The 23,267-nt window shown below is 46.4% G+C and overlaps 9 protein-coding genes across 9 annotated transcripts; 4 read left to right on the plus strand and 5 right to left on the minus strand.

Annotated features, from left to right (window-relative positions):
* Nucleotides 1-1,393: 1,393 nt before the first annotated feature.
* Nucleotides 1,394-2,035, plus strand: N7483_010610 (uncharacterized protein; the record flags this gene model as incomplete). The annotated part of the gene is made up of 1 exon (XM_057094037.1): nt 1,394-2,035. One exon carries the CDS (start codon nt 1,394-1,396, stop codon nt 2,033-2,035), a length of 642 nt encoding a protein of 213 aa, XP_056940008.1.
* A 1,265-nt stretch (nt 2,036-3,300) lies between these two features.
* N7483_010611 (uncharacterized protein) lies at nt 3,301-8,851 on the plus strand (the record flags this gene model as incomplete). Its single annotated transcript, XM_057094038.1, has 6 exons — nt 3,301-4,221; nt 4,280-4,528; nt 4,582-4,903; nt 4,962-6,738; nt 6,793-7,805; nt 7,881-8,851. 6 exons carry the CDS (start codon nt 3,301-3,303, stop codon nt 8,849-8,851), a joined length of 5,253 nt encoding a protein of 1,750 aa, XP_056940009.1.
* A 125-nt stretch (nt 8,852-8,976) lies between these two features.
* N7483_010612 (cytochrome P450) lies at nt 8,977-9,708 on the minus strand (the record flags this gene model as incomplete). The annotated part of the gene is made up of 2 exons (XM_057094039.1): nt 8,977-9,314; nt 9,363-9,708. 2 exons carry the CDS (start codon nt 9,706-9,708, stop codon nt 8,977-8,979), a joined length of 684 nt encoding a protein of 227 aa, XP_056940010.1.
* Nucleotides 9,709-9,770: 62 nt separating this feature from the next.
* Nucleotides 9,771-10,315, minus strand: N7483_010613 (cytochrome P450; the record flags this gene model as incomplete). Its single annotated transcript, XM_057094040.1, has 3 exons — nt 9,771-9,785; nt 9,838-10,051; nt 10,107-10,315. The coding sequence occupies 3 exons, from the start codon at nt 10,313-10,315 to the stop codon at nt 9,771-9,773; spliced, it is 438 nt and encodes a 145-aa protein (XP_056940011.1).
* Nucleotides 10,316-11,063: 748 nt separating this feature from the next.
* Nucleotides 11,064-12,412, minus strand: N7483_010614 (acyl-CoA desaturase; the record flags this gene model as incomplete). Its single annotated transcript, XM_057094041.1, has 2 exons — nt 11,064-12,094; nt 12,154-12,412. 2 exons carry the CDS (start codon nt 12,410-12,412, stop codon nt 11,064-11,066), a joined length of 1,290 nt encoding a protein of 429 aa, XP_056940012.1.
* Nucleotides 12,413-13,487: 1,075 nt separating this feature from the next.
* Nucleotides 13,488-14,737, plus strand: N7483_010615 (elongation of very long chain fatty acids protein; the record flags this gene model as incomplete). The annotated part of the gene is made up of 3 exons (XM_057094042.1): nt 13,488-13,962; nt 14,045-14,289; nt 14,357-14,737. The coding sequence occupies 3 exons, from the start codon at nt 13,488-13,490 to the stop codon at nt 14,735-14,737; spliced, it is 1,101 nt and encodes a 366-aa protein (XP_056940013.1).
* Nucleotides 14,738-16,720: 1,983 nt separating this feature from the next.
* On the plus strand, nt 16,721-18,112 carry N7483_010616 (PTH11-like integral membrane protein; the record flags this gene model as incomplete). The annotated part of the gene is made up of 5 exons (XM_057094043.1): nt 16,721-16,909; nt 16,976-17,012; nt 17,072-17,139; nt 17,201-17,574; nt 17,641-18,112. The coding sequence occupies 5 exons, from the start codon at nt 16,721-16,723 to the stop codon at nt 18,110-18,112; spliced, it is 1,140 nt and encodes a 379-aa protein (XP_056940014.1).
* Nucleotides 18,113-18,485: 373 nt separating this feature from the next.
* N7483_010617 (CapA family protein) lies at nt 18,486-19,691 on the minus strand (the record flags this gene model as incomplete). Its single annotated transcript, XM_057094044.1, has 1 exon — nt 18,486-19,691. The coding sequence occupies one exon, from the start codon at nt 19,689-19,691 to the stop codon at nt 18,486-18,488; it is 1,206 nt and encodes a 401-aa protein (XP_056940015.1).
* A 946-nt stretch (nt 19,692-20,637) lies between these two features.
* Nucleotides 20,638-22,350, minus strand: sreA (siderophore transcription factor SreA; the record flags this gene model as incomplete). Its single annotated transcript, XM_057094045.1, has 3 exons — nt 20,638-21,434; nt 21,496-22,004; nt 22,067-22,350. The coding sequence occupies 3 exons, from the start codon at nt 22,348-22,350 to the stop codon at nt 20,638-20,640; spliced, it is 1,590 nt and encodes a 529-aa protein (XP_056940016.1).
* Nucleotides 22,351-23,267: the final 917 nt, after the last annotated feature.

Here is a 23,267-nt window from a genome sequence, read left to right on the forward strand (position 1 = left end):
CCAACTTGAACTCCGATAAAGCACTTGAGATCTCTTCCACCGGAAGCACTTGAGGACTAGGCTCTCCACCACCCACAGGAGCCTCAGTCAGATGATTGTATTCATCACCTTGAGAGTCACCAAAAGATTCCTGAGACCATAACCTAACCGATTCAGCTGAATAGTGTCTCTATCCGCATTGGTATGAAAATTTTCATGATTGGGTTTGAAATCAATCCACAATGACAACAGAGGTGCTGCACGGAGATTCCGAGTCTCATGGAACGTCAGAGTTGTTACTAGACGAAAGACAATTCTTTTTAAGAACTGTGTTAGAATGCTCTCAGAGAATTTGAGGACTAATCACGTCAAGCGCAAATTCTGACAACATTTTGAAGCAAGCTGCCAGTGGACATTCTCATTAAGTTGAAGTAGAGATGTGAGAAGTAACTCAGGTAATCATATCTGGGAAAGTCTCTTTTGAAGTCAGATGTTCGAAGTAGAGCCAAGTCAAATTCGATTTGATCAGGTGTTGGTCGTATCCCAGTACTGGTACTGGCAGTTAAGTCTGATATCGACCAAGCACTGCGCTCATCGGGGGTCAACGGTTATTAGACTGCCGCATCCTTCACGCTATCTTTCTGGCCACTGGAAAAAGAAATTAATGGCTCCAGTTGTTTTGCACCCATCTAACAATGTATGGGATTATGGGGTAGTGTTCACTTCTGTCCGAACAGGCCCAGAAATGGTTGTTGTTCACATACTAAACAACTCTCAAAAATAATAGGCCACATATTGCGCTTGAGGCTGTTTGCAACGTTTTGACGAGCATGCAGGGCTCACTAAGAGGGTATGGAAGATATAAAGATATAAACGGTGGAACTTGGGCTTGAATGATCGTAAGTAGTGGGCGGACTGGACCACTATAAAAGGAGCTCCATCAACACTTTTCAACCTTCTTCTTTACAACCACCCAACTTCCCTCTTTGCAAGCTTCGTCTCTTCAAGCTTCCACTATCCCCTGCTTCTCATACTCTTGGTCACATCCAGGGTTCCGTCTCTCCCCTCTCCAGAGTTTTCACCGTCCCCTTCCTTCTCATACCCTTCCTCACGTCCAAAGCTCCATGCCATCTCTCTTCCCAATCAACGTCCTTCTACTATTCATAATCTGAGACTTGGAGTTGCAAGTTGCACCTCATCTCTCAGCACTAGCCACATTCTTCCCAAGGCCCAGTCTCGAATTATACGCAGATCGCATCGAACAGTGTTCGTCAATCCATCCCCCTCCACCTTCCCCACGGCTCACTTTCCCTCTCAACCTACATCCTGACGAGCCATTCTAGTCCGAAAACATCAATCGGTCTAGCTCTTAATTTCAGTTCAGTCTCACTCATACACCGGGTGTGTCGTCAAAATGGATTCCTCAAACCCCAAGGTTCCCCCAAATCCCAAGGCTGCTCAAGATTCCAAGGGTTTTCCAAATGCCAAAGCTTCCCAAAGTCCCAAGATCTCAAAGAGGATCCTGTCAAGGAAAAGTGACTCGTCACTGGGTCGCGCAGCGACGGTGGCCAGTGAATCTGGGATTAAGACTGAGCCTGAGTCGGATGGGAGAGGCTTGGATACCAAAATAGACGCAAGATATGCTAATTGCGCCAATTGTGAGTATCAAAAAAAATCATTTCTCTTGGGAGCTCGGAATCTACCTAACAGAGTCACAGTTAAAAAACATGGCCTGAAGAGGAAGCGGGAAGCTTCCGAATTTGTCATTAAGATGATGAGTTCCAGAAAAAATCAGCTCGACGAGATTGATAAGGAGATGACGGCGGCCAAAGCTCGAAGAGTACAAATCGAAAAAGACCAACAAAAATCAGGGCAAAAGCTTCAAGAAGCTAAGACGAAGGTGGAAGAAATACAAAAGGCGCATCTCAATTACCCATTCCGAATGAAAGAGGCACAGATGGAAATCGAAGCAATCAAAAAACGGAGGGATGATCTGCTGGATTCGGTGGACTCGTCCACCTTCACCGGGATTCTTGGAGCTTCTGAGGAGGTTTGAAATACAAATCAACCTTGGTGAATCTAATTCTCCAAAATCCCTTTTTGTGCCGTCCGCTAATGAAGAATATAGTCAGTTTCCGTTTCGTGGATAATAGGAATTTGCGCTTCTCTTTTTTGTCTTTTCTTTGCAGACAATTGACCACGCGGGTGATGGGATTTTTTTTCGATCTATCGGATTTACCAGACAAATTGACAGATTATATAGTGAAATTGAAATCTGGTCTAGTCGCAACCTGATGCTTAGCCCGCTGAACCCTTCTAGTACTATTCTCATACTTCGAATTGAGGGCTTCAAGGATCCATCCTACAACTTCAAACGTTGAACTTAAGTGCTTAACAGTTCTTCATTCCCACAACATTAATGATCGAACAGTCATTTTATTCAAACTTTTATATCACCTTGTGGACTTTTTGAATGATATAGTAGTACCTATATACTCTTTTCACCGCCTGGCATTATTCCAGTCGGGGTTACAGTTATCCGTATGCAATCGATACCTCTATCTTTCTTCCTTATCTGACTTATATATTAGCTCGTACTCAAGTAGCGTGCTCTTTAGCACTTGAGGTCCTTACCTAAATACTAGATAGAGGACAATGTAGGTGACCATTCAAATGTTCACCTACATACAGATATGAAAAGACCTCTGAAAGTGTGCATGTATAGGTCCGAGTCTGCTTACAAGTTAATTGTGAAGGGGATACTCCGTATAGAGTGTCCACTGGCAGTTAACATCGCTTCCTACAAGTCAACTTTGGAACATTGAAGTACATAGCTCTACTAATTCGGTTGCTATGGGTCGCGCAAATCGCCGTTTTAGGACTTGTATGGTTGACGAAAGACTTGAAAATATCGGTCATTTTCATTGGGCTTTGAATCCCTTTTTATTTCCGCCAACCAAGAATCAATAGAAATCTCAATCAATGGGATTTCACGGCTTAAGTGCTTGAGTCAGATTGACCCATAAAAGGAGTAAGCGAGCTTCGCTTGGCCCCCATTATGATAGTCAGGGATCAGGATTGGTGGATGAGGCTAAAGTGGAGCCTCTGTTGCCTAAGGGTGCCTGGACCCTTGATTAACTAGATCCGAATTGGACTTGGTGATACGAGAGTCAACAATTGATCCACCTGCCTATATTTAAGTCTTTCTCCGTCCCAAGGGAACATGAACAACATTTTATTAATTGCTACGGCGACTTTAATAGTCGTTGAAACTTTAATTCGGTATCAATAGTTTAGGTTGAATCCAAGTTCTTCGACAATATGACTTCATTACCTTCAGTACCAACAAAGCACGCCGACTTCTTGTCATATGTGCAGTCGCATCCGGAAACCTCTATTCGAGATCTAATCAAGCCTTACAATGAATACGATTCCGTGGCTCGCAAGATATTTGCCCAGGAGCCGTCACATCCCATGGTGCAAGACAACTACGCGAACATTGTCCCACTCTACAGTCCCACTGGTTCCACAGATGTTCGGATCCGAGCAAGAGATCTTGCTTCGGAGACACCGGCAGACAAGGAAAAATATATCCTACAATTGGATGAAAAGCTCCGCAGGACAAATAACTCGCCTGCCGTTGTTCCAAAATTGGCCGAGTTTCAAGAGAATTTCGCCCTGTTCACTGAAAACTCTCTTAGTGAGCTTGACTGGAGTAACGTGGTTGCAGCAGGAAGTGCGGTGGTGACTTCAGCGCTACCAGTTCCGGAAGAGTATCGTGGCTCGAAGAGAGGTCTTCGCGAATACTATCATGATAAGTTTGCCCCTGCATCGGATGTCGATCTTTTCCTCTATGGCTTGACAGAGGAACAAGCTATCGAGAAGATCAAACATATCGAGGACAGCATTCAAAATGCTATCTTGTATGAAACTACCACAATTCGCACCAAGAACACTGTGACTATTGCTTCGCAATATCCCACTCGTCATGTACAGATCGTGCTGCGCATTTATCATTCCATTGCAGAGATCCTGACTGGATTTGATGTGGACTGCTCCTGTGCGGCCTATGATGGCAAGCAAGTGTACGCGTCGCCACGTGCAATCGCATCATACATCACCCAGACAAATCAGATTGACCTCACTCGGCGTTCACCGTCATATGAGAATCGACTTTCCAAGTATTCTCATCGAGGATTTGAAGTATTTTGGGATCAGCTTGATCGCTCTAAAGTTGACCCTGTAAGTTCACCTTTCTTCCTTTGACTCACAAAGAAAGCTTTCTCTAATCAACCTCAAGACGGTTTTTGAAAGAAGTTTCGCTCGAACAGAAGGTCTTGCACGACTTTTGGTTCTAGAGAAACTTCCGAAAACGACGGACCGAGAGAACTACCTTGATAAGAGACGCAGAGAGCGTGGTCGCCCAGCACTCAGTTGGCGGTTAAGACATCGACAAGGCAGGGAGCTCAAGGGCAACATTAAAGATGAATGGGAAGATGAGGTGCCAGAATGGCAAGCTGATGATCAAATTTCCAGTTATCACACATTCGTACGCATGGTTACCTCTCATTTTATTAGTTCACGGCTAACTGTTTCTCTCAGACCATTCCTTACGGCAGGAGATTTAACGCGAAATCGATTGAGAAGCTTCTTTATACGAAAGATTTACTACTTAATGCCCAATGGAATCTCCCGAAAGATCGCGAGGTCTACCTTCATCGCCATCCCGCATTCTTCGGCGACGCTGAGCATGTCATTGGAGATTGTTGTGGCTTCTGCCCCGTACCTACCACAGAAGAGGAACTCAAGGTGGCCGAAGAGGAGAGCAAAATCTATATTTCCGGAAGTTTGACCTTCATCAAAGATGACCCTGGTCGTCAGGAGATTGGTAGCTTCAATCCAATCACAGAGACAGACTGGACAGGTAATGCATCACACCATGATATGCTATCGAATCTTTTGGACTGACGGTTATACTCTAGAAATGGCATACATTGGCCATACCGAAAGGCTCTGCCAAGCGATCGTTGCTGGAGACCTAGAGGCCGTCAAAGGCTTTTTCGCTGATGAAGAGGCAAACGTTGACCGCCGTGACTACACAGGACGCACGCCACTTCAGTTAGCGTGCATGTGTTCTACGCCCGAAGTTGTCCAATGCCTTGTTGATCACGGCGCGCGGTTGGTCTCTCGCATGGCTGATGGAAACACCGCGTTGCACCTCGCCGCCGCCCGTGGGAGTGTTGAGATCATTCACATTCTTCTCACCAAGAGCAATCAGAACGAAGAAGAGGAGTCTAAAAAGCAAGAATCCCGTTCAAGAGGAAAGAAAAGAAAGGCAAAGGAGCTTGCGGACTCTGGGGATGAAGCAGAGGACGCGGAAATGCGTGATGTGGACGCTTCTTCCCGCACATCAGCTTCTTTCGTCAAGATTGACAATGATGGAGAGGAAATCCAGATCACTGTTCCTGATGCTCTGGAGGAGAATGAGCAAGAGCCAGACATCTATGAAATCAATACACCCACGTGGGATACTCTTGCCACACCTCTTCATCTGGCAATTCTGCGTGGCCATATCGAAGTAGTCAAGACGCTTGTCTCATCCTTTGGAGCCGATGTTATGATGCCGGTGAAAATATTCAATGAACACAACAGAACACCGGCGGCTGCAATTCTCAACTTGGTGTTGGTTTTGTCTCTTCCTCTGGCTAAGGCTAGAGAGATGTCGCAGACCCTTCTCAAACTTGGTGCGTCTCCTGCGCAAGCTGATCTCAGTCATTGTACGCCACTGCATTACATTGCGCAGTCTAACTATGCCGATCTCTTTGATCTGTATATGGAACATGATGGCCCAGCCCTTCAGCGGACACTTAACCATCTAGCAGTGCACACTTCAGTTTTGTGGGGAAATACCGCCGATTTCTTTTCGGCTTTCATGAATTCCATCGGAGCTAGAAATCCCACGATGGCAAGAAAATTGCTCGATTTAGGCTCTAAGCCGCAGATTGAGTTGACAGAAGTGATGAACGCCTTGAAGTCTCAATTGAGCGATAAGTTCCATATTGAGCGAATTGCCACCGATATGCAAGCTGGTCCCCTGCAACCCATTATGTACGCCGTGGGAAGTGAGATGCCAATGATTGCAACTGAATTGCTTCATCGTGGTGCTGATCCTAATACGCTTGCCAAGCCAAACTTCAAGAACGTGTCAGAATCCCTCTTGGACCGCGTACGGAGTGCTTTGAAAGACAAACGTGACTGGTTGAGCGGGGAGTCTGCGAGTAAACCTGGGTACAACCATCCTTGGATGCTAGCGCCAATTGCTCCTATGGCGCCTGAAAGGGACGACAAGTCATATTTGGCAGAGACCTCTGAAGACTCTTACTCTAGGCTTGTCACAAAGATCCAGTTGAAGGCTGCCCATGATCGCGTTCAAATCGAAGCAGACCGGAAACGTAACAACAACCCCGCCAACCAGCCTTATTACAATGAAAAGAGACAGGCTGTTGAAGCTATCATCAGGGAGTACGAAAATCTCGAGAGGGAGCTATTAGTTCGGGGTGCAAAGACCTATGAAGAGCTCCACCCGTCTCCTCAACTCCAACTCCAGCCAGTTTATCAACAAGACTTCCAAAGCGCGCTGTTTGGTTTGCAACACGGGCCGTTTACGCCTCACCAGAACCAGCATGAATCTTTCCGAATCACATACCAATTCCAAATGCCTACCATCACCGCCCAACTGTCCGAGGCGTACCGATATCTGTAAGAGCATATCCTTACTGGCCTTGAATTAAAACACTAATACCATTGGAACAGATTTGAAGCAACATGGCACGGCGATTTGCCCACCGTCAAAGCGATGACTCTTGGGAATTGGGGCTCGTTTCAGGATCAGCCACCTTTGGAAATTGCAGTTTCCGATTCTTACGGCATCTCTTGTCTGTCCATTGCAATTCTGCGAGGCCATCTGAGTATTGCAGAAGCGATTGTTCAGATTATACAGGCACAGTACAAACGTCCAGAGGCCCAAGGTCAAGCACGATTCGAAATAGACTCTGATGCTGAATCGTCTGATGGAGAAGGAGAAGGCCTCAACATCAGAGGCCATACTGTTGATGATAAATTCACCCATGAAAATATCGGGGAGATCTCAACCCAGGTTCAGAGCGCCCAAACTCCCCTGTCAGTGTTGCAGCGTGAATGCAGTGCTTTTCTCTTCTTCGAAGATGAGGCTTCGTCGGAACTGATTTTTACTGCATTTCCCTCCAATCTCGCATGGGCTCACGAGCGTGGCAAGCTGAACACACTCTTTGAATATGCCATTTTCAAGAACGATCCTTCTCTTCTGGATTTCCTTCTCAGGCTTGGAAAAGAATGTGCCAACACGGATCCGTCTGGTAAGGTGAAGTTTGAGCTCTCTCAGAGAGAGTTCCAGCTCGCCCTGGCCTTGGGCCACACTGAATCCCTTGCCAAAATGATCCAAAGCAGCGCAGAAGGCCTTCCAATCGCGCACTTGGCAGAGAAGTCCGGCGTTAAGGTTAAAGAGGAGCATCTCTACTATCCTGGCTTGTCAATCCGTGGTAAAAAGAGAAAGGACTGGGCAACTGCCGGGCAGGTTCAGGAGGCTCCTCCGCCAACTGCGAGGTCACCCTTGTTGGTATCGGCCATTCAAGGAAATTTGGCCGCAACGGAGTGGTTCCTTGGAACTGCACCGGGCCGATATTATGTGGACTATGTGAACTCGCATATGGATGATGAAAATATTCAGCGACTTTCTCAGTCAAAGCTTGGACTTGAGGGATCGGTTCTCAATTGGTTGCAGACGAGAAGTAAGTAATACCTTAGCATTCAGTCCTCTAACACTAAAGAGTTGTGGCAAAACGACTTTTACTAATATCTAACAGATAACCTGGTTCTCCACTGTGCGGTCCTGTCGCGACCGTGTGAAGAATCTGAGCGCTTGGTTCAATATCTGGTTGACCATCACCCAGAATGCTTGGAGGTTCGCGCATCAGGAGGTCATACACCACTTTCCTTGGCATTCCTGTTTCACAAAACCAGCTTTGCCCGAATCTTGGTTGCTGCAGGAGCAGATCAGACAGTCCGTGATGTGAGGGGTGCTAACCTACTGCATCTTCTCCTTACTTCCAAAGGACAAGCAAGCCTCGACGCCGAGATTATCACGGACCTTATCAATCTCCTGAATCCACAACTTATCTCATCCATGCTTCTCCAACGTTTCGGAGAAGGATCCTTGACTCCATTTGCACAATGGCTCAACGCTATCAGAAGCTGGGACGATCCTCACGACAACCTCAAGCCCTCGAATGTTGCCAAGATAATCTTTGATCTCGCAGATTCCAGTAATCAAAAGCATCTGGAGCTTCTTGATGGATCCGGAAACACACCTGTTCACCATGCAGTCAAGAAAGTATTGTCTGGTCCCTTGGAACTCATGCTTGATCGACGACCAGATCTTCTGCACCGCGAAAACGCAACTGGAAGCACACCACTTGAGCTAGCAGTTGATGCGTGGATTAGCTCCGTCACTCGCCACCCACCCAGTCGTGCTTTCGACATATCCACCACACGTACTATGGAAAGATGGAAGAATATTGTTGATCGGCCTGGCTGGTTCTACGCTGGAAACCCTGACCTTGGAACGGACCTGGAGATCATGGTTCGAATTTGCCAGGCTCGATCTGAAAAACAGGTTGGAAATAGGCGACTTGTTACATTGTTTGAAGCGAACGAAGTTGCGAAGCGGTTGACTAGAATGGCCAATGGATTTGGAGGACGATCTGCGCGCTTCCATCACAATTCTGGTGACGACGAGAAAGATGAGGTAGCCCTGTGGGCAAATCTGGATTACTGATCGCAAGACCGAACAGTGGGGGTTCTTATATTTTAACTTGTAATCATTAAATGTTTATTCAAATTGGCTTCTATGAAGTGCTAGTACACTTTTCCCTTTTTGTGAACAACAGTTGTATCAAACACCTACTCCTTTGCGCTCTTTACCAGTGCCTGAACTCCCTTAGAGCTTAAACTGGGCATAGCAACTACAAATTCATGTAGGAATGCCACATCATTTGCATCCGTCCTCCACAGAGTCATATCAAATCTCTGCACAAGGCTTGCAACCACAAGGCAAAGCTCTGCACGAGCAAGCTCAACGCCCAGACATTTTCTTCCACCCTTACCAAATGCCATTTGGAATTTTCTCCTCTCACGACCCTCCTCTCCAAGCCAACGATCTGGATCAAATCTGTATGAATCGGGAAAGACACTAGAGGCGGTATGTGCGCTCAGAGTCGAGATGCTGACTGGCGTACCACCTGGGATGACATAGGACTATGATGTCTTTATTGAGCTTGTGTCCAGACGAGATGGTGTATAGGTGATTGGACCAGGTGCTATGCGTGATGTGCGGGCTGCAACACCGAAGGAGAGACGGTTTCCTTCTTCTATCACGGCAGACAAGTAAGGGAGCTTGTCGAGATCAGTCCAGCCCGCAGGAGATGGAACAGTCTTTAACTCGGCTCGCAACTTGGAGAAGATATTTGGGTTCGAAAGTAAGTGGAAGAAGATGACATTGAGAGTTGCAGCGGGTGATTCGGCGCCTGCGAGGACCAGAAGAGATCCCTCTTCTTCTAGTCGTTTCAGAGCCTTCTGGGAATCTGGGAGATTCGGATCATCGAGAACAGCTTCGTAAACGGACTTCTTTCTCATTGAGTCCACGCTTTTTTGAAATCCTTTTGATTTGTCTTCAATTATTGTGAGTAGCTCCTTGTTTACTCGCTCTTCAACTATTAGTAAGTAAACAAATCATTCATAAGGATTATGGGTATTTACACTTACACCAAATAGCTCGTGCATATCTAGTAGACTAGAAGGCATCATTGGCTTGCTGATGAATTCGGGGAGAGACTCCATTAGATCGGGAATCAAAGGGAAATGGCGATTCAAATGAACACCCTGTAGTAGGTTGTGGCTGTTATGGCGCAGAGTCGCAGCGTCCTTCTCGTCCCCTAGCACGTCGACTTGATGTGAGAAGAGGAAATTTGTCATGACACTATATGATAATATCAGCTTGTGCTCTGAGTTTATGGTAGGTCTTCATGTCTTACTCGTTGGACAAAGCAAAGAAAAGGTCTGATAGATTGACAGGTGTCTCCGTGGAGGCATGAGTCTCAATAACCCCGCATAGCTGGTCAACCTTCTCGGCTATCAGGTTCTCCAAGGTAAGAATGTTCCTTTTGCTGAAAAAGGGCACCAATGAATTTCGGCGTAGTTTATGAAGCTTATAGTCGGCAGTCGTACCCACACCACCGGGCATGCGAAGAGATTTCAGTTTATCTTCATATTTGTTCCTCGGAACTGAATGAAGTGCATATACTGTATCCAGAAAGCCAACATCGTTTATGTGGATTTCATTTGGGGCGATGCGAAGGATAGGACCTGCATATAAATTAGCTAAGGCAATGTGAAGAAGCGCGAGGGGTGACAGGTCTACCATATTCTTTGTGTAGCTCCTGGATCTTGAAAATGTATTAACCAGGCTTGATTGCATCAAAATAGAACTCATACCACCACGTTAGTGCAGCAAGGCGAGGACCAGGAATGGAAGATAGGGGATGGAAGAAGAGACGCCTAGTGGCCTCGAGTAAGACCCATGCAAGCCACGACAATGCTGATACCTTGATCAGCGTGAAGAGAAACCAAGTCATGTTCGTATTTATGCGCTAATAAAACAAAATTTAGGACCGTCTCTTGCCCAGATGGGTTCCAAGATTTATGACTAGATTTCGAATGGGGCCGGGCGAATATTCGAGGGACAGTGTAGGTGGTTGTGACAAGGCTGGCATTCCTGACTCAAGCTCGGAGATTACTTATATCCGACGAACTATGTGGATTTACAAGTCATGCTAAGAGAATCCTTATTTTCTGTTGATCACTGCATCTCCAATTCCTTGTCCTATCAGAACAGTCTGATTTGCTCACTGACTTGGTAATGAACACGGCCCCGGGGTATCGCCCCCGGCCCCCACCACCAGGCGCCTTGTGGAGTAGTCAATGTTGTCATATCACGATCCCTGTCCGCCTGGAGAAATTACAGCTATTCTCATTGTATCCAACAAGTTGAAAGCTGCACCCGAGTGACTGTAAACCCCACCTTCGAACATCTCTGTTGCGTCCTTGCCTATTACACCTGTGATCATCGCCGATCCACCGGGATGCTCTGTCACAAAAGCAGAAACCTCATGCACGATCCCTTTGATAACTATCAGATTGCATCCTGTTCTAGTCTGTTGCTGGTATTCTTCCCATGTCATCAACGGCAGATCTGCAAGCGGTCGACCCCAATTTAACATCTTGCTCTCATTGTCGAGTATCTCTTGTCTGCGTTGTAGTCTGCCTTTCTTGATCTCATTATGGGGGAAACGCTTCAAGTTCGTGGCAAGGCCAACTTGGGAACATGCCCATATCAACCACTTGGTGGGGTCGAAATCATATAGTCGAACTCCATTCCGATAATCAATTGGGAACTCGTGATGGAAGTTATGATACCCCTCTCCGAAAGTGATCAACGCAGTGAAGAAGTTGTTGCGGGGTGATTTCGCTGTTGTATATGGTTGAGAGCCTGCCCAGTGCCCAAATGAGTTGATACAAAATGTTGCTTGTTGGACGAAAAAGGTTCCGATGACACCAACAATAACAAATCCTCCAAGGAAGTCCCCATTTAGTAGACCACATGCTATGGTAGGAACAACATAGGCCACGACTAGTAAGAGGAGAGGATAATTTTTGCGTTGCCATTCCACAATTGGATCAGCTTTTAAATCACTGGTATCCACTGGCACATAGCCAGTATTCGGATCAATCCTCTGTTCATGTTTAGACCGATAGAACAGGATCCATCCAATGTGGGCAAAGAAGAACCCGTTCTGTATATTGTAGGGATCCTTGTCGGTGTCAACGTAGCGATGGTGTGCTCGATGGCCGCGACACCAAAACTTGATGCTGCCCTGCCCTGCGCCAGCCCCAACTATCGCTAAAGCCAGTTTCAAGGGCTTACTAGCATGATACGATCTGTGAGACCATAGTCGATGATAACCTATTAATCTCAGTCTTCAAATTCTGGCAGATAATATTAAATCTTCCAAATTAACGCACCAGCTGTGATAGCAAGTCCTCGTATAATCATATAGGCGAGCATGATACTCCATATATGCTCAGAAATAGGGATCCATAGGAGGCTCAGTATTCCTCCTAGGGGAATTACTATTAGTCCGACTGTGAACGTCCAGTTTAGTTGGGATAGTTCCGAGTCTTCGTCACGGTGGACCGGAAATTTTGAAATTGGACTAATTTTGGCAGGCATGTCAATAGACTTGAGGAGATTCTCCGTTGACAATGCACTGTCCTGAGACATAGTTGGGCGATTGTAAAGTTCCAAGGCGAAAAATCCAATACTGAATGGAAATTTTGGTTTTTTCTCACAAGCTGTCTATAAAGTAAACAGGGGAGACTGAAAGATAAACAAATTGACATAGTACTTCAGCGGCAATCTCGTAATACATCGGAAATCAGTTATAATTTGACTCCTAATATGCATCATTCAAGCTTCGGATGTATTTTAAACAGCCTGCATCAAATAGTACAGCCTCGTATCTGGGTTGAGTGATAGTATAATTTCTTTTTGAAGTTAGCCATGTTACGCGGACTCGTCACATATGTACAAAAAGAAACAATAGGAGGATGCCTAAAAAGGCTTTCTAGAGGCTGAGAAAGAGGCTCACAGAGCTCACATGCAGTATTCGCAGAGACATTTCTTTAAGTTTTGTTTCCAAGATCAAACATTTGAAGGACCTCGATGGGATTCAAGATTTCCGATTTTGAAGGCCAGTTACTGTACTAGCAAGCCCCTGCATTCTCGGTTAATCTCTGCTCAGATCAAAAGCAATTATGACCAGCTCACCACGTTCAGCCCTGGAGGCCTATCAGTGTAACCAAATACAAAGGTCGACATTGTGCTCCGTACAGCATTCAATATTTTGGTTTTGGTCACAAAGTTTTCTTTTCTTCTGATACATTATTGATTCGATAACTTTAACCATACAGTATATCTGCAAAATCCAAGTCGCGCAGAAGGTCTTTATACTAATTTGACATTTATTGATGCGGTGGCGTTAAATCACTGCTGTTTGGTTGGAACGATACATCCATAGAGAGTAATAGAGTTAAATTCAAATTACACGACATTATAATGTATTTTATCTAGTTTTCCCTGCCCTTGTGGCGCTTTATTTGTCTCTTCTAAGGTCCAGGATACCAGCAATCAGGCACTCCGAGTCGGTTCCAGGGCTGAATATGATCTTAGCTCTACTATAAATTGCATTGAAATTCTGGACCATTCGCAGTTAATCAAAATATAGCTCAATCTCAATTTGAAGCTGCCCTGGAGATTTGAATCTAATTGGCAGTTAATTCCCTCAAATGCTAGAGCAATGGATCTTTTTGCGACAAATGGATCAGTTCGCCTGGGCTTTCCGTCTCTTGAGCTCTTCCAGTATCCTTACAGTCGGCCTGATAAACTTGCTCTGGATCTTCGTCCGCCACCTCTGAATGACTCCCCACTTTCAGTTTGGCATCCATTCAGAATTAACCCTGAATTTTATCGCATTTCCCTGCAGCTCGGAAATGTTATTTCATTTGTGGTAATCTACATTTCCGCCGTCTTGTTTATGAATCAAGTCAACGCCGCAAGAGGATGGAAACCATGGGCTTTCAGCAAATCTTCCACTTTCAAAGCCTTGGTGGTAGCGCACAACATCTTACTAGCGGTTTTCTCTGCGTGGTCGTTGATTGCAACCATATTCCTGATGTGGAACTATTGGCCGTCGAAAGTAAGAGAGCAACAAGAGCCCTCCTACGAACATATTGCGGAATACTTTTGCCAACTACACTCAAGCGCATATCAAGGTAAGCTTCATTTCCTCGTTGAAATCCGAGGCTCTCAGCTGGGCACTAGCACAATTAATCTCATGAAATTCTCTGTTCTTAGTGTTGAAAAATTCAAATTCGATTAGTCCCACGGAAGCAGGACTCTCTTACTTGTTCTGGCTCTTCCACCTAAGCAAGTTTTACGAAGTTGTCGATACAATGATCCTTCTTGCAAAAGGTAAAAAGAGTTCAAATTTACAAACGTATCATCACGCTGGTATTATCATATGTACATGGACCACCATGTTCTATGAGTCTCCTACAGCCATTGTCGGTGCTTTGAATTTAGGCGTGCATACTTTGATGGTAAACTCCCTTCAATCCAGCAATTGCGTGTTTCTTATGCACCTGTACTGACCCTTCTTCATCTTAGTACACATACTTTGCCCTTCAAACACTTGGAATATCTGTTTCACTCAGTACAAAACGCGCTCTGACTAGCATTCAAATTACTCAATTTTTCGTCGGCCTAGTTTGGGGTCTTTGCTATCCGTTGGTGAGCTACAGGGTTCGCTTCATTGACTCTCTCTCAGAGTCAGGCTCAAGCGCCTCACCGAATCATGAAGCCTGTTCAATTGCAGAGAGAGGATGGAATTCCACGACAGGCTCAGCAGCGCAAGACACCTTTGTTCCATGCTTGAGTGACAGTGGTGAAGCGGCTACGGTTGTGGTTTCGTTCATTTACATTTGGCCCTTGATTATATTGTTTATACGATTTTTCATCAAATCGTATACCAAAGGCAAAAGATCTTAAGGTCCCTCGAGTTGGTAGAGGGACCAATGGACATTTACAATGTAGTACCTCCTAGATGTTTGACCAGAATATTTAAATTTCCAGCTTCTTGATTCAAATGTTCAAGTTCTCTTTATTTGCGTGATCGTGGTGTGGGATCTGTACTTAAGCTTCTAGGTGGTTAAATACCACTAGTATCAAATAATTGAACAAAAATTGAATGATCGATCGATTTTGTTCCAATGTTCAGTCTAGGCCTGAAGGACTCGGAATACTAGGCGATGCTGTCAACTGGTTGCAGCCCGTTGTATCTGGGCTCTCAGGGCTCTGTTCTAACACGAATTGATAAGTATTCTGGCATGTGCAAGAAATTATTATGAAAGTGGCAGCTAGGCAGTATATAGTCCTAGAATGACATGAACCTTGGGATGAATAGAAATCATAGCAGGCACCTGGGCAGTGGTCTGGATCATGATGGTTGCGGGGGTGCCCCGTGTGAATACATTTGGGGCATTGAAAACTCTTCAAAATTCTAATCAAACTTCGAATTAAACTTCAATATATGTGAGATCATCATAGAGAATGTTTGTAAATCTGATATGGCAACCTGTTTGAAATAGACCTCCACACTCCGCATGGAACAAGGCAGACGTAGATTTTGCCACTGCACATGTTAAAACTTCAAGGTTCTCACCCCCTCATACACGGAGAGTCGGGGACATCGGCTATGAAATTCCGTTGTGGATATGTCTAAAACGAATTATTGACTTCCTTTTGTGGGGCTTGTTGACAGAAGTGGATTCAAGGGGGCTGACCGAAGGATGGAATCTCCCGATTGATCACCAACGCTTGCCTTCCCTTGGGTTAGCACAGAGTCAATAGTGTATCTTGTATGCAAGACACCGGAGTCTCATGGCGGGGAAAACTAGCGACGCTAAGAACAATGTGGTGGTTGATCAGCTAGAATGATGTTATGAATATTGGATATCTCGGCTCGGGGTTGCTGTGCTGTACATAACAAACTCCGCAATAAGCGAGAAATGAAATGATCGACGTGTCTGGCCCAGTTTTCAACCAACGGAGCTGCTGTTAAAGGCTTTCAATTGGATACCAGAGATTAATGACAGCCTGATGGCCGTTGGAGGCACGACTGTAGGTAGTTTGATTTTCAACCCGTTCAATTGCTTCCCCTGATTTCATAAAAGGCAACCCGATCGCGGAGTAAGCGGAATACACAGCTGCAAGAGAAATACCGTACTTGCTTTTGCATCAAGATGCAGACATTCGTATGCAGAGTTTTGGAGACTACAACGTCGTATCCAATCAGTGGGTCGCCAGGAACAATAAAGGTCTGTTCGCAAAACGTACAGGGGAAGTTCCATGGGTTCCAGGAATCACAACAACCAAGACCAAGATTTTCCAGCCATGCGGGACATAAAGGCAGGGATCTTCCATGAGGCTCCACCATGGCTGACGATGCAGTGGAGAACAAGGGGTCTCAAATGACGCTAAAGTGTTCGATGGCGAGCTTCGGTGCATTCACGCGCTTTTCGAACCAAGAACCACATGGCACCGTACATCATCCATCCATAGTGTGCCCCAGGACGGGGAGTTATGTACCCATAAGCGCTCGTGCGCTATTGGGGAAACTATTCAAGTCTGCGGAGTCCATACCAAATGTACTCCGTACAGAGTAGCACAGCGACTGGGGTTTCTTGTTTAGGCTGTGCATGAACAGATCGACCCACCTGGCGTCCTCGAGAGTTTTATGTGCATCTCAAAAGCCACACCCCCGCTCTTTTCTCATGACTCGTTTTGGGATCGCAGACTTTTCGAATCCAGCCCAGACTCATCAGTCAAAATCGTCTAGGCTTAATGCTGTGAGCCAGTTCAAAGTTGACTGAGGGTTGATTTGGGTCCCCTTGTTTAGTTAGGACAGGCTTGATTCATCCACCACACTCATTAAATCTCTTCTTCGCTCCTTAACTCCCACTCGCTATTAATATGGATGTTCTTTTGCATGAATTAGTGCCTCGCACAGAAGACCATGGACACTCTCGTGGCAAGCGAGCTCTTGTTGTCACAGCCGTTCTTACCTCACTGGCCGGTCTAGTCGTTTGCATGCGATTTTATGCACGGATCGGGTTGATGAAGAACACTGGCCGTGAAGATTGGGCTGTTTTGGGCGCATTAGTAAGTTACTATGATGTGTGGTCAGCAGGAATCTTTGACTAATGTCTGACCTCGTGTCGCTTATAGACACTATCAGTTGTATACTGCGGTCTTGTTGGTGCCCGTATGTCGCAAATCATCTGAATATACAGTGACTTCTGAATACTGACTTCAAGAGTACAGAATTCCACTTTGGCATGGGAACTCATGATACATATCTCCCGACACATATTCTGCGCGAACAATTGAAGGTATGTTGGAATACTGAGAATATTCAAACTTGAGCAGCTACTAACTTACGCGCCGTTTTAGTGTCTCTGGGCCGCTATCCCAATATACAACGCCAGTCTCTGTTGCACTAAATTCTCCATCCTCTTCCAATACCTTCGCATCTTCCCCGCTCGCTGGTTCCGCAATGCCTGCTATATCATGATGGCAATTGTGGCTACATACTCAACCTGGGCTGTTGTCAGTGGTTTCTTAAACTGCGTTCCTGTCAGCAGATTCTGGGATCGCACTGTGTCAGGATATTGTCTCAACTTTGATGCTGTTTGGTTCTTCAACGCCTCGATGAATATCGCAACAGACGTGACGCTTTTGCTGCTCCCTATGCCACTGCTTTCCCAACTGCAGCTTCCACGGCTACAAAAGATTGCGCTGATGTGTGTCTTCGCGATCGGTATCCTGTATGTTCAAGTCAACACTCCAGACTCCTCTATTTCTGTACTCTGAGTACTAACGATGCAATCCAGGGTCGTCATTACTAGCATTCTCCGACTCTCAAGCCTTCGAACTGTTGCCAGTAGCCCGGATACATCTTACGCTAACGTCGGCGCTTCCTACTGGACAGCAGCCGAATGCAACGTCGCTATTATCTGCTCTTGTCTCCCATTCCTGCGCCCTATTGTCAGCAAGTTCTTCCCTAAGCTGCTGTCCACAAACAGCTACAACAATAATTACACTGGCAACGATCACACGGGAACAAACAGATATACGAACAGATTTGCCAGTCACCGCTCAGCTCGGCAGCAGAGCCAGTTGTTTAGTCGGACGGACGAGAGAGATTACGATATCTATTCCATCAACGTGAAGCCAGGTGATAGATCCAGTCGAAGCTCACTCGGTGGTATTGAGGTTACCACTGAGATGACGGTCATGCAGGATACTGTCAAGCATGATGAAAACGTTAGCGAGAGGAGATTGGTTATTCATTCTTCTGGATGAGCGCCTATATACCCTTTCCTCCCTCTCCCTCTCAACCTCGCCCTCTCTTCCCCTGACACATACTCACTCGTTGCTCTCGCACATTCTACCTTTCATTTTCTCTGTATATTTTATTTTCAACCTGTACATATAAACACACGTTTACGACTTCACTGCTTTGGGATGGTATTCTCTATTCTTTGGAACTTCATTGGGATTGGATTTGGGCGAACTTTTGATTGATTCTATATATAATAACATGAGAACATTATTATTATTGGAGCATTACATCTGATTCAAATATTATTGACCATTAGCCTATAACTTGAACATTTGAAGCCTTCTAAGATAGGTTTCACCAGAAGACACTGCTGGATGCGTAGGACATACTCAGTCATGCATTTATATCAATAATAACTTGTCCATCCTGTCCTAGCTCCTCTCGAGCAACAGTTCCCAATTCCAAACTCAACTCCTGAATCTTTTCTCTCACCCAGGCATGATCCTTAGCATCAATACCAAGCAAACAAGCTCGAAACTGCTCAAGCCTCGTAGGAAAAATCTCCAACCTATCTAGCATAAGCCTATCCTTCTCGGCCTCACGAACAATAACCCTCCATACAGCCCCAAGATCATTCCGATATGTCTCCCGAAACACATAATCATTCACGAAATCCCCACAGCCATAAAGAATAACCCTACCATGATAAACCTCGGCACCCTGGATATGATGAGACGAGTGCCCATACACAATATCCACATCGCACTCATCAATAAGAAAATGCGCCAACGAGCGGATTTGATCTGACGGAGACCATGTATAGTTCGGACCCCAGTGCACAGAGAAGATCTTCAATGCGGGCCTTGTGTCCGATTCAGATGAATCATTCTGTATACCAGATCCCACGCATAATCTCCTCAGTCTTTCCCGTGTAGACTCTGAGTAATCAAGAAAATGGAATGTCGGAACAGAGGCCCAATCCAGTGGATGATCCGAAGCAGAATAAACATGAACTCTGAACCCATTGTTCTCCCCAGATTCAGATCGATGTTGGCTAGGAAGAACGACCTTCCCATCAACACGTCTAGAATGAAACTCCTGCACAGAACGCGGAACCCATAACACCGCAGGTTTATACGCTTCATCCGTAGTTTCACCTGCGCCCGCAAAGGAAATCCCAGTCTCTTTTAACGTCCAAACTGTCTCAACTAGTCCTTCCTCTGAATAATCGAGAACGTGGTTATTTGCCAAACTGGCATAATCAACATGTGCGGCGTGCAGAACGGGTCCCAGGTTTGCGGGGTGCATGCGGTAGTTATATGTCTTGTTTGGCCATGCTTGGTTGGTAGTTGTTACGGATGTTTCGAGGTTTATGAGGAAGAGATCTGTGGAGCGGAGTAGAGGGAGAGTTGTTCCCCATGGTGCGGATGGAGTGTAGGCGTTTTCATTTAGTGTTGATGGGTGCTTGGATTTGAGGTCGGAGACGTTTCGGGCATCTCTTGGACTGTCGATGGAGGTTGGGAGGAGTTGGTCTACCTGTCTGGCTAACATGACGTCGCCGACCAAGGTTAAGGTGTAGGAATTGTCAGTGGTAGTCATGGTGGATTCATTAGAGAAGATGGCTGGTGGGTTATGGAATACGATTAAAAGAATAAAATGATCTGAGTCCTATCTCTGCAATAACTTGGTCATGATGACATTCTACGGGCCGATCCGAGAGATTTATACTGGAAGTAGAATAGGAGTTCCCTCATAATTTAGTTGAGGGAGAAAAGTCACAACTCAGCTCGGCTGGCCGAACGGTCAGCGGTCTCTGATGCGATATGTGGACAGAGGCATTGGCCAAGAGGTCTGGGTCCTGGCTGGTGGTTGAGCGTGACCAGGGGGTGGGCAGGGTAGCGGCTTCGGCCGCGGGCAATCTTTTTTTTTTTAATTTTTTGATATTTTTATATAAAATACTTCCAGACTCGCTCTTGCTATTCCTCTTTTCAGAAATCGAAAATAAGCAAGATTGAGTGAGATATCAAGGATGATGTGGTGGGCATGGATGTATCAAGTGAGGCTATTCGCAGGATCTCATCTTTCACATCGATGCGCGCCCGATTTTTTGATTTTGAAAGTCCCTGGTTCGACCCCAGGCGCCGGCAAGATCATTTAAATATCTTCCTCAATTTAATTGTCCAAGTCGGTCATCTTTCTAATTCTCTGTCCATCATGATACATGTGTATTCCTCGGACCTCAACCCGATAAATTAGTTACTATTACTGGAATTAAGAGGCTAGTAGGCATAAAAAATTATAGAAGTGTTCATCTAAAGCAATTCAATTGTAAAATACACTTCGTTCTCAAGCACTTTTGTTTTTTTTGAGAGGTAGTAGCACAGTAGGGATCAAGTCCCAGCAAAATCAGTGGTATCTTGCGCGAATCTCCGAGGTTTTTGCGCCGCATGAAATGTGTGGAGAAACTCCATTGCAAACCAGAAAAAAAAATAAAGAAATATCAAAGCTCATTAAGTTCATGTCGTCAAAATAGGACCGCACTGTATCATCGGCCCATTTGAGCAAGTTCACGCTCTTTCGCCCGTAACGCCTCACGCATTTGTTCGGCTTCCCGCTCCAGCTGGGCTCGACGCTCGACTGATTGATCAGCAAATGAAGAGATACCGGGTAAGGCCTGCGGTGGGTGCTGGCTGGGTGCCTGGTAGGGCTGGGGGTGGCCCATGGGCGAAAGGTCCACACGGGAGGTGTCCCGTCGCTCGGCCTGGTTCAAGATGGACGAAATAGAACTCAGTCGACCAGGTGGAGTGGGGTGCACAGCGGACATGATAGGTGGCAATTGATTTGACCCAGACTCGAGACTGGCTGGGCCTGGAAGTGTTTCCGTTGTCGACTCCGCCAGCGTGCGTTTTTTAGGAAGGGAGAGAGAATTAGGGGAGACGGATCGCCGTCCATAATGGACTGGCGAGTGTCCGAGTCGCTCCGGGTCGAGAAGCTTAGGAAGCTGGTGATGGTGATGTATGGGAGCAGAGGTAACATAACCGGTGAAATCTACCGGGGGTGGAGCGAAGGGCAAAGGGCGGGACGCATCCTCATAAGAACCTCTTCCAGGCATATTATGGTAATGGTCGGCAGGCTCATTACTCATATACCGATAGTGATCTTCGTGAGAATGTGCCAAGGTTGAAGGAGAGGCTTCGGGGGAGGCCGATGAACCATTGGACGATTGGGTAGCAGCAGTAGGCGATTGATCTCGGAGCGCGGGAACAACACGTTTGCGACGTTTGATTATTGACTTTTTCATGGTGGTGGGACGATAGCAGCCGTGAAGCTTATAATAAAGACCTGAAAATGTTCATGTTAGCGGATACAATAAGAGCAAAAGCAATTTCCTCTATGAACCTACCACAGGCATTGCAAATAGGATGACCCTGCTCATCCCTCCGCCAAAGTGGAGTCACAGTCGTGCCGCAATTTTGGCACGCAACCAGACTTCCATTAGTATCAACCGGTCCATTTTTCGCCGGAGCCTCAGTCGTTACCGGAGGAGGTGTCGGTTCCTGGTCTGCGGCGGATGCACGACCCCAGTGGTTCGGGCCTCGTGGTGCAGACTTGTAAATGCGATTGTTGTAGGCTGGGCAACCATCGCATCCTTCAGCACCGCCTGTGCCATTACAGCTTCCACCTCCTGGGCAAGAACCCTTGGAACCCCCGCAACCTCCTGATGTTGGAATCGAATCCATGTGTGGGGCCGGGGCAGCTTGTTTTTCAAGGCCATCGGGGGCATGTTGGACACAATTCCGTTTCGTTGGGCGTGCGACATTGCGAGCTTTTAGGTAAAGACCGCAGGCATTGCAGATCATCGCTCCGGTTGGGGACCGTCGCCAAAGAGGAGTGCTCTTAGTTCCACAATTGCTGGAAGAATATGTCAGTTCCTGTTAACAAATAATTTTTCGAGAAAAAAAAGAACGCCTTACCTGCATGAATGCCCTAAAAACGATGTGTCTTTTTGAGCCCGCGGAGAGACTTTTCCCTGGTCATCTGAGAGGCCTGTTAACCCGGAACCGCTATGCGGTGGGGGACTTCCAGACATCTTGATGGCAGATTCTCCATAATGCTCTGCTAAATGTTCACGACCTGCCTGTGCAGATGAGATCAACTGCTGGGCAGCGTCCAAATCCTCCGCTGACGGTTGCCGCGTTTGAGCACCGGGGTCCCGAGCGAAAGAGCGCACCGTTTCCATTGGAAGAGATGCTAGCATCACCACCTTGTCGCCGAGAGTATTATCAAAAATCTCCCCGGGAAGATGAAACAGGAGAAGGTCGTTTAGAAATTGGGCCCTCCGATTCCGGAGTGCAGAAGAGATATCAGGGAACGAATGGATGGAAGCGAGGAGAAGAAAGTCCAGATAACGCCGATGTGAGGGCTAATGTCGCACCGCAGTCGGAAGTAGAATTAACGTATCACCCACAGAAACCAAAGGATGAAATGTCGGTCAGGCTACTCGGTGCTTGAAGCGAGAGACGGACACACCGGTAAGAAGGAGCTGCAGGCGTGGGAGCCGCAATACGGGCGAGAAACCAAATGTTTGCCAACGAAGAGGGGCAAGTCGGTGATCCTGTGACAGGGGATAGGAATTTGCGAACGAGGCAATGGCCAGACACTGCAAGACCCAATATCAAAGAGTGTGGCGACCCAGTGGTCCGGAACGGTCAGGTGATGGCGATTGCGACAGCTGACAGCACACCAGGAACGCCAGACTGACTTGGCACTATGGGGAGGGCAAATTCGGGAGTTGAGGCCGCAAGAGGCTAGATGACGATAGGATTGGGCCGAGTTCGCTAGGGGCCTGCAGGACGATGATCACACCGCGTTTAGGAGTACGGAGAGAGACAGGGACGGCAGAGGGGACTCGGAAAGAGAGGAGGAACAAAGAAACGGGGTCCCAAGTGAAAAGGTTAAGGCCGGGAAAGAAAACTAGGAAAAAAAAGAAAAAATTGACTGGTCTGATCAAGACTTGACCGAAGTAGTAAATTAGGAAGTGAAAGAGGGAGAGAGAAGATCAAGAAAGAAAAAAAAAGGCTTATCGAAGAAGGGATTACGGGGAGTTTGGGTTTATCGATCTACGAAGGGGGGATCGGCGGAGACTACTATCATATCAGTCTAATCGCATCAATG

This window comes from Penicillium malachiteum, assembly GCF_028827825.1.
Source record: "Penicillium malachiteum strain IBT 17515 chromosome Unknown utg000005l:1.0-9002435.0:326005.0-9005861.0, whole genome shotgun sequence".
Lineage (NCBI taxonomy): Eukaryota > Fungi > Ascomycota > Eurotiomycetes > Eurotiales > Aspergillaceae > Penicillium > Penicillium malachiteum.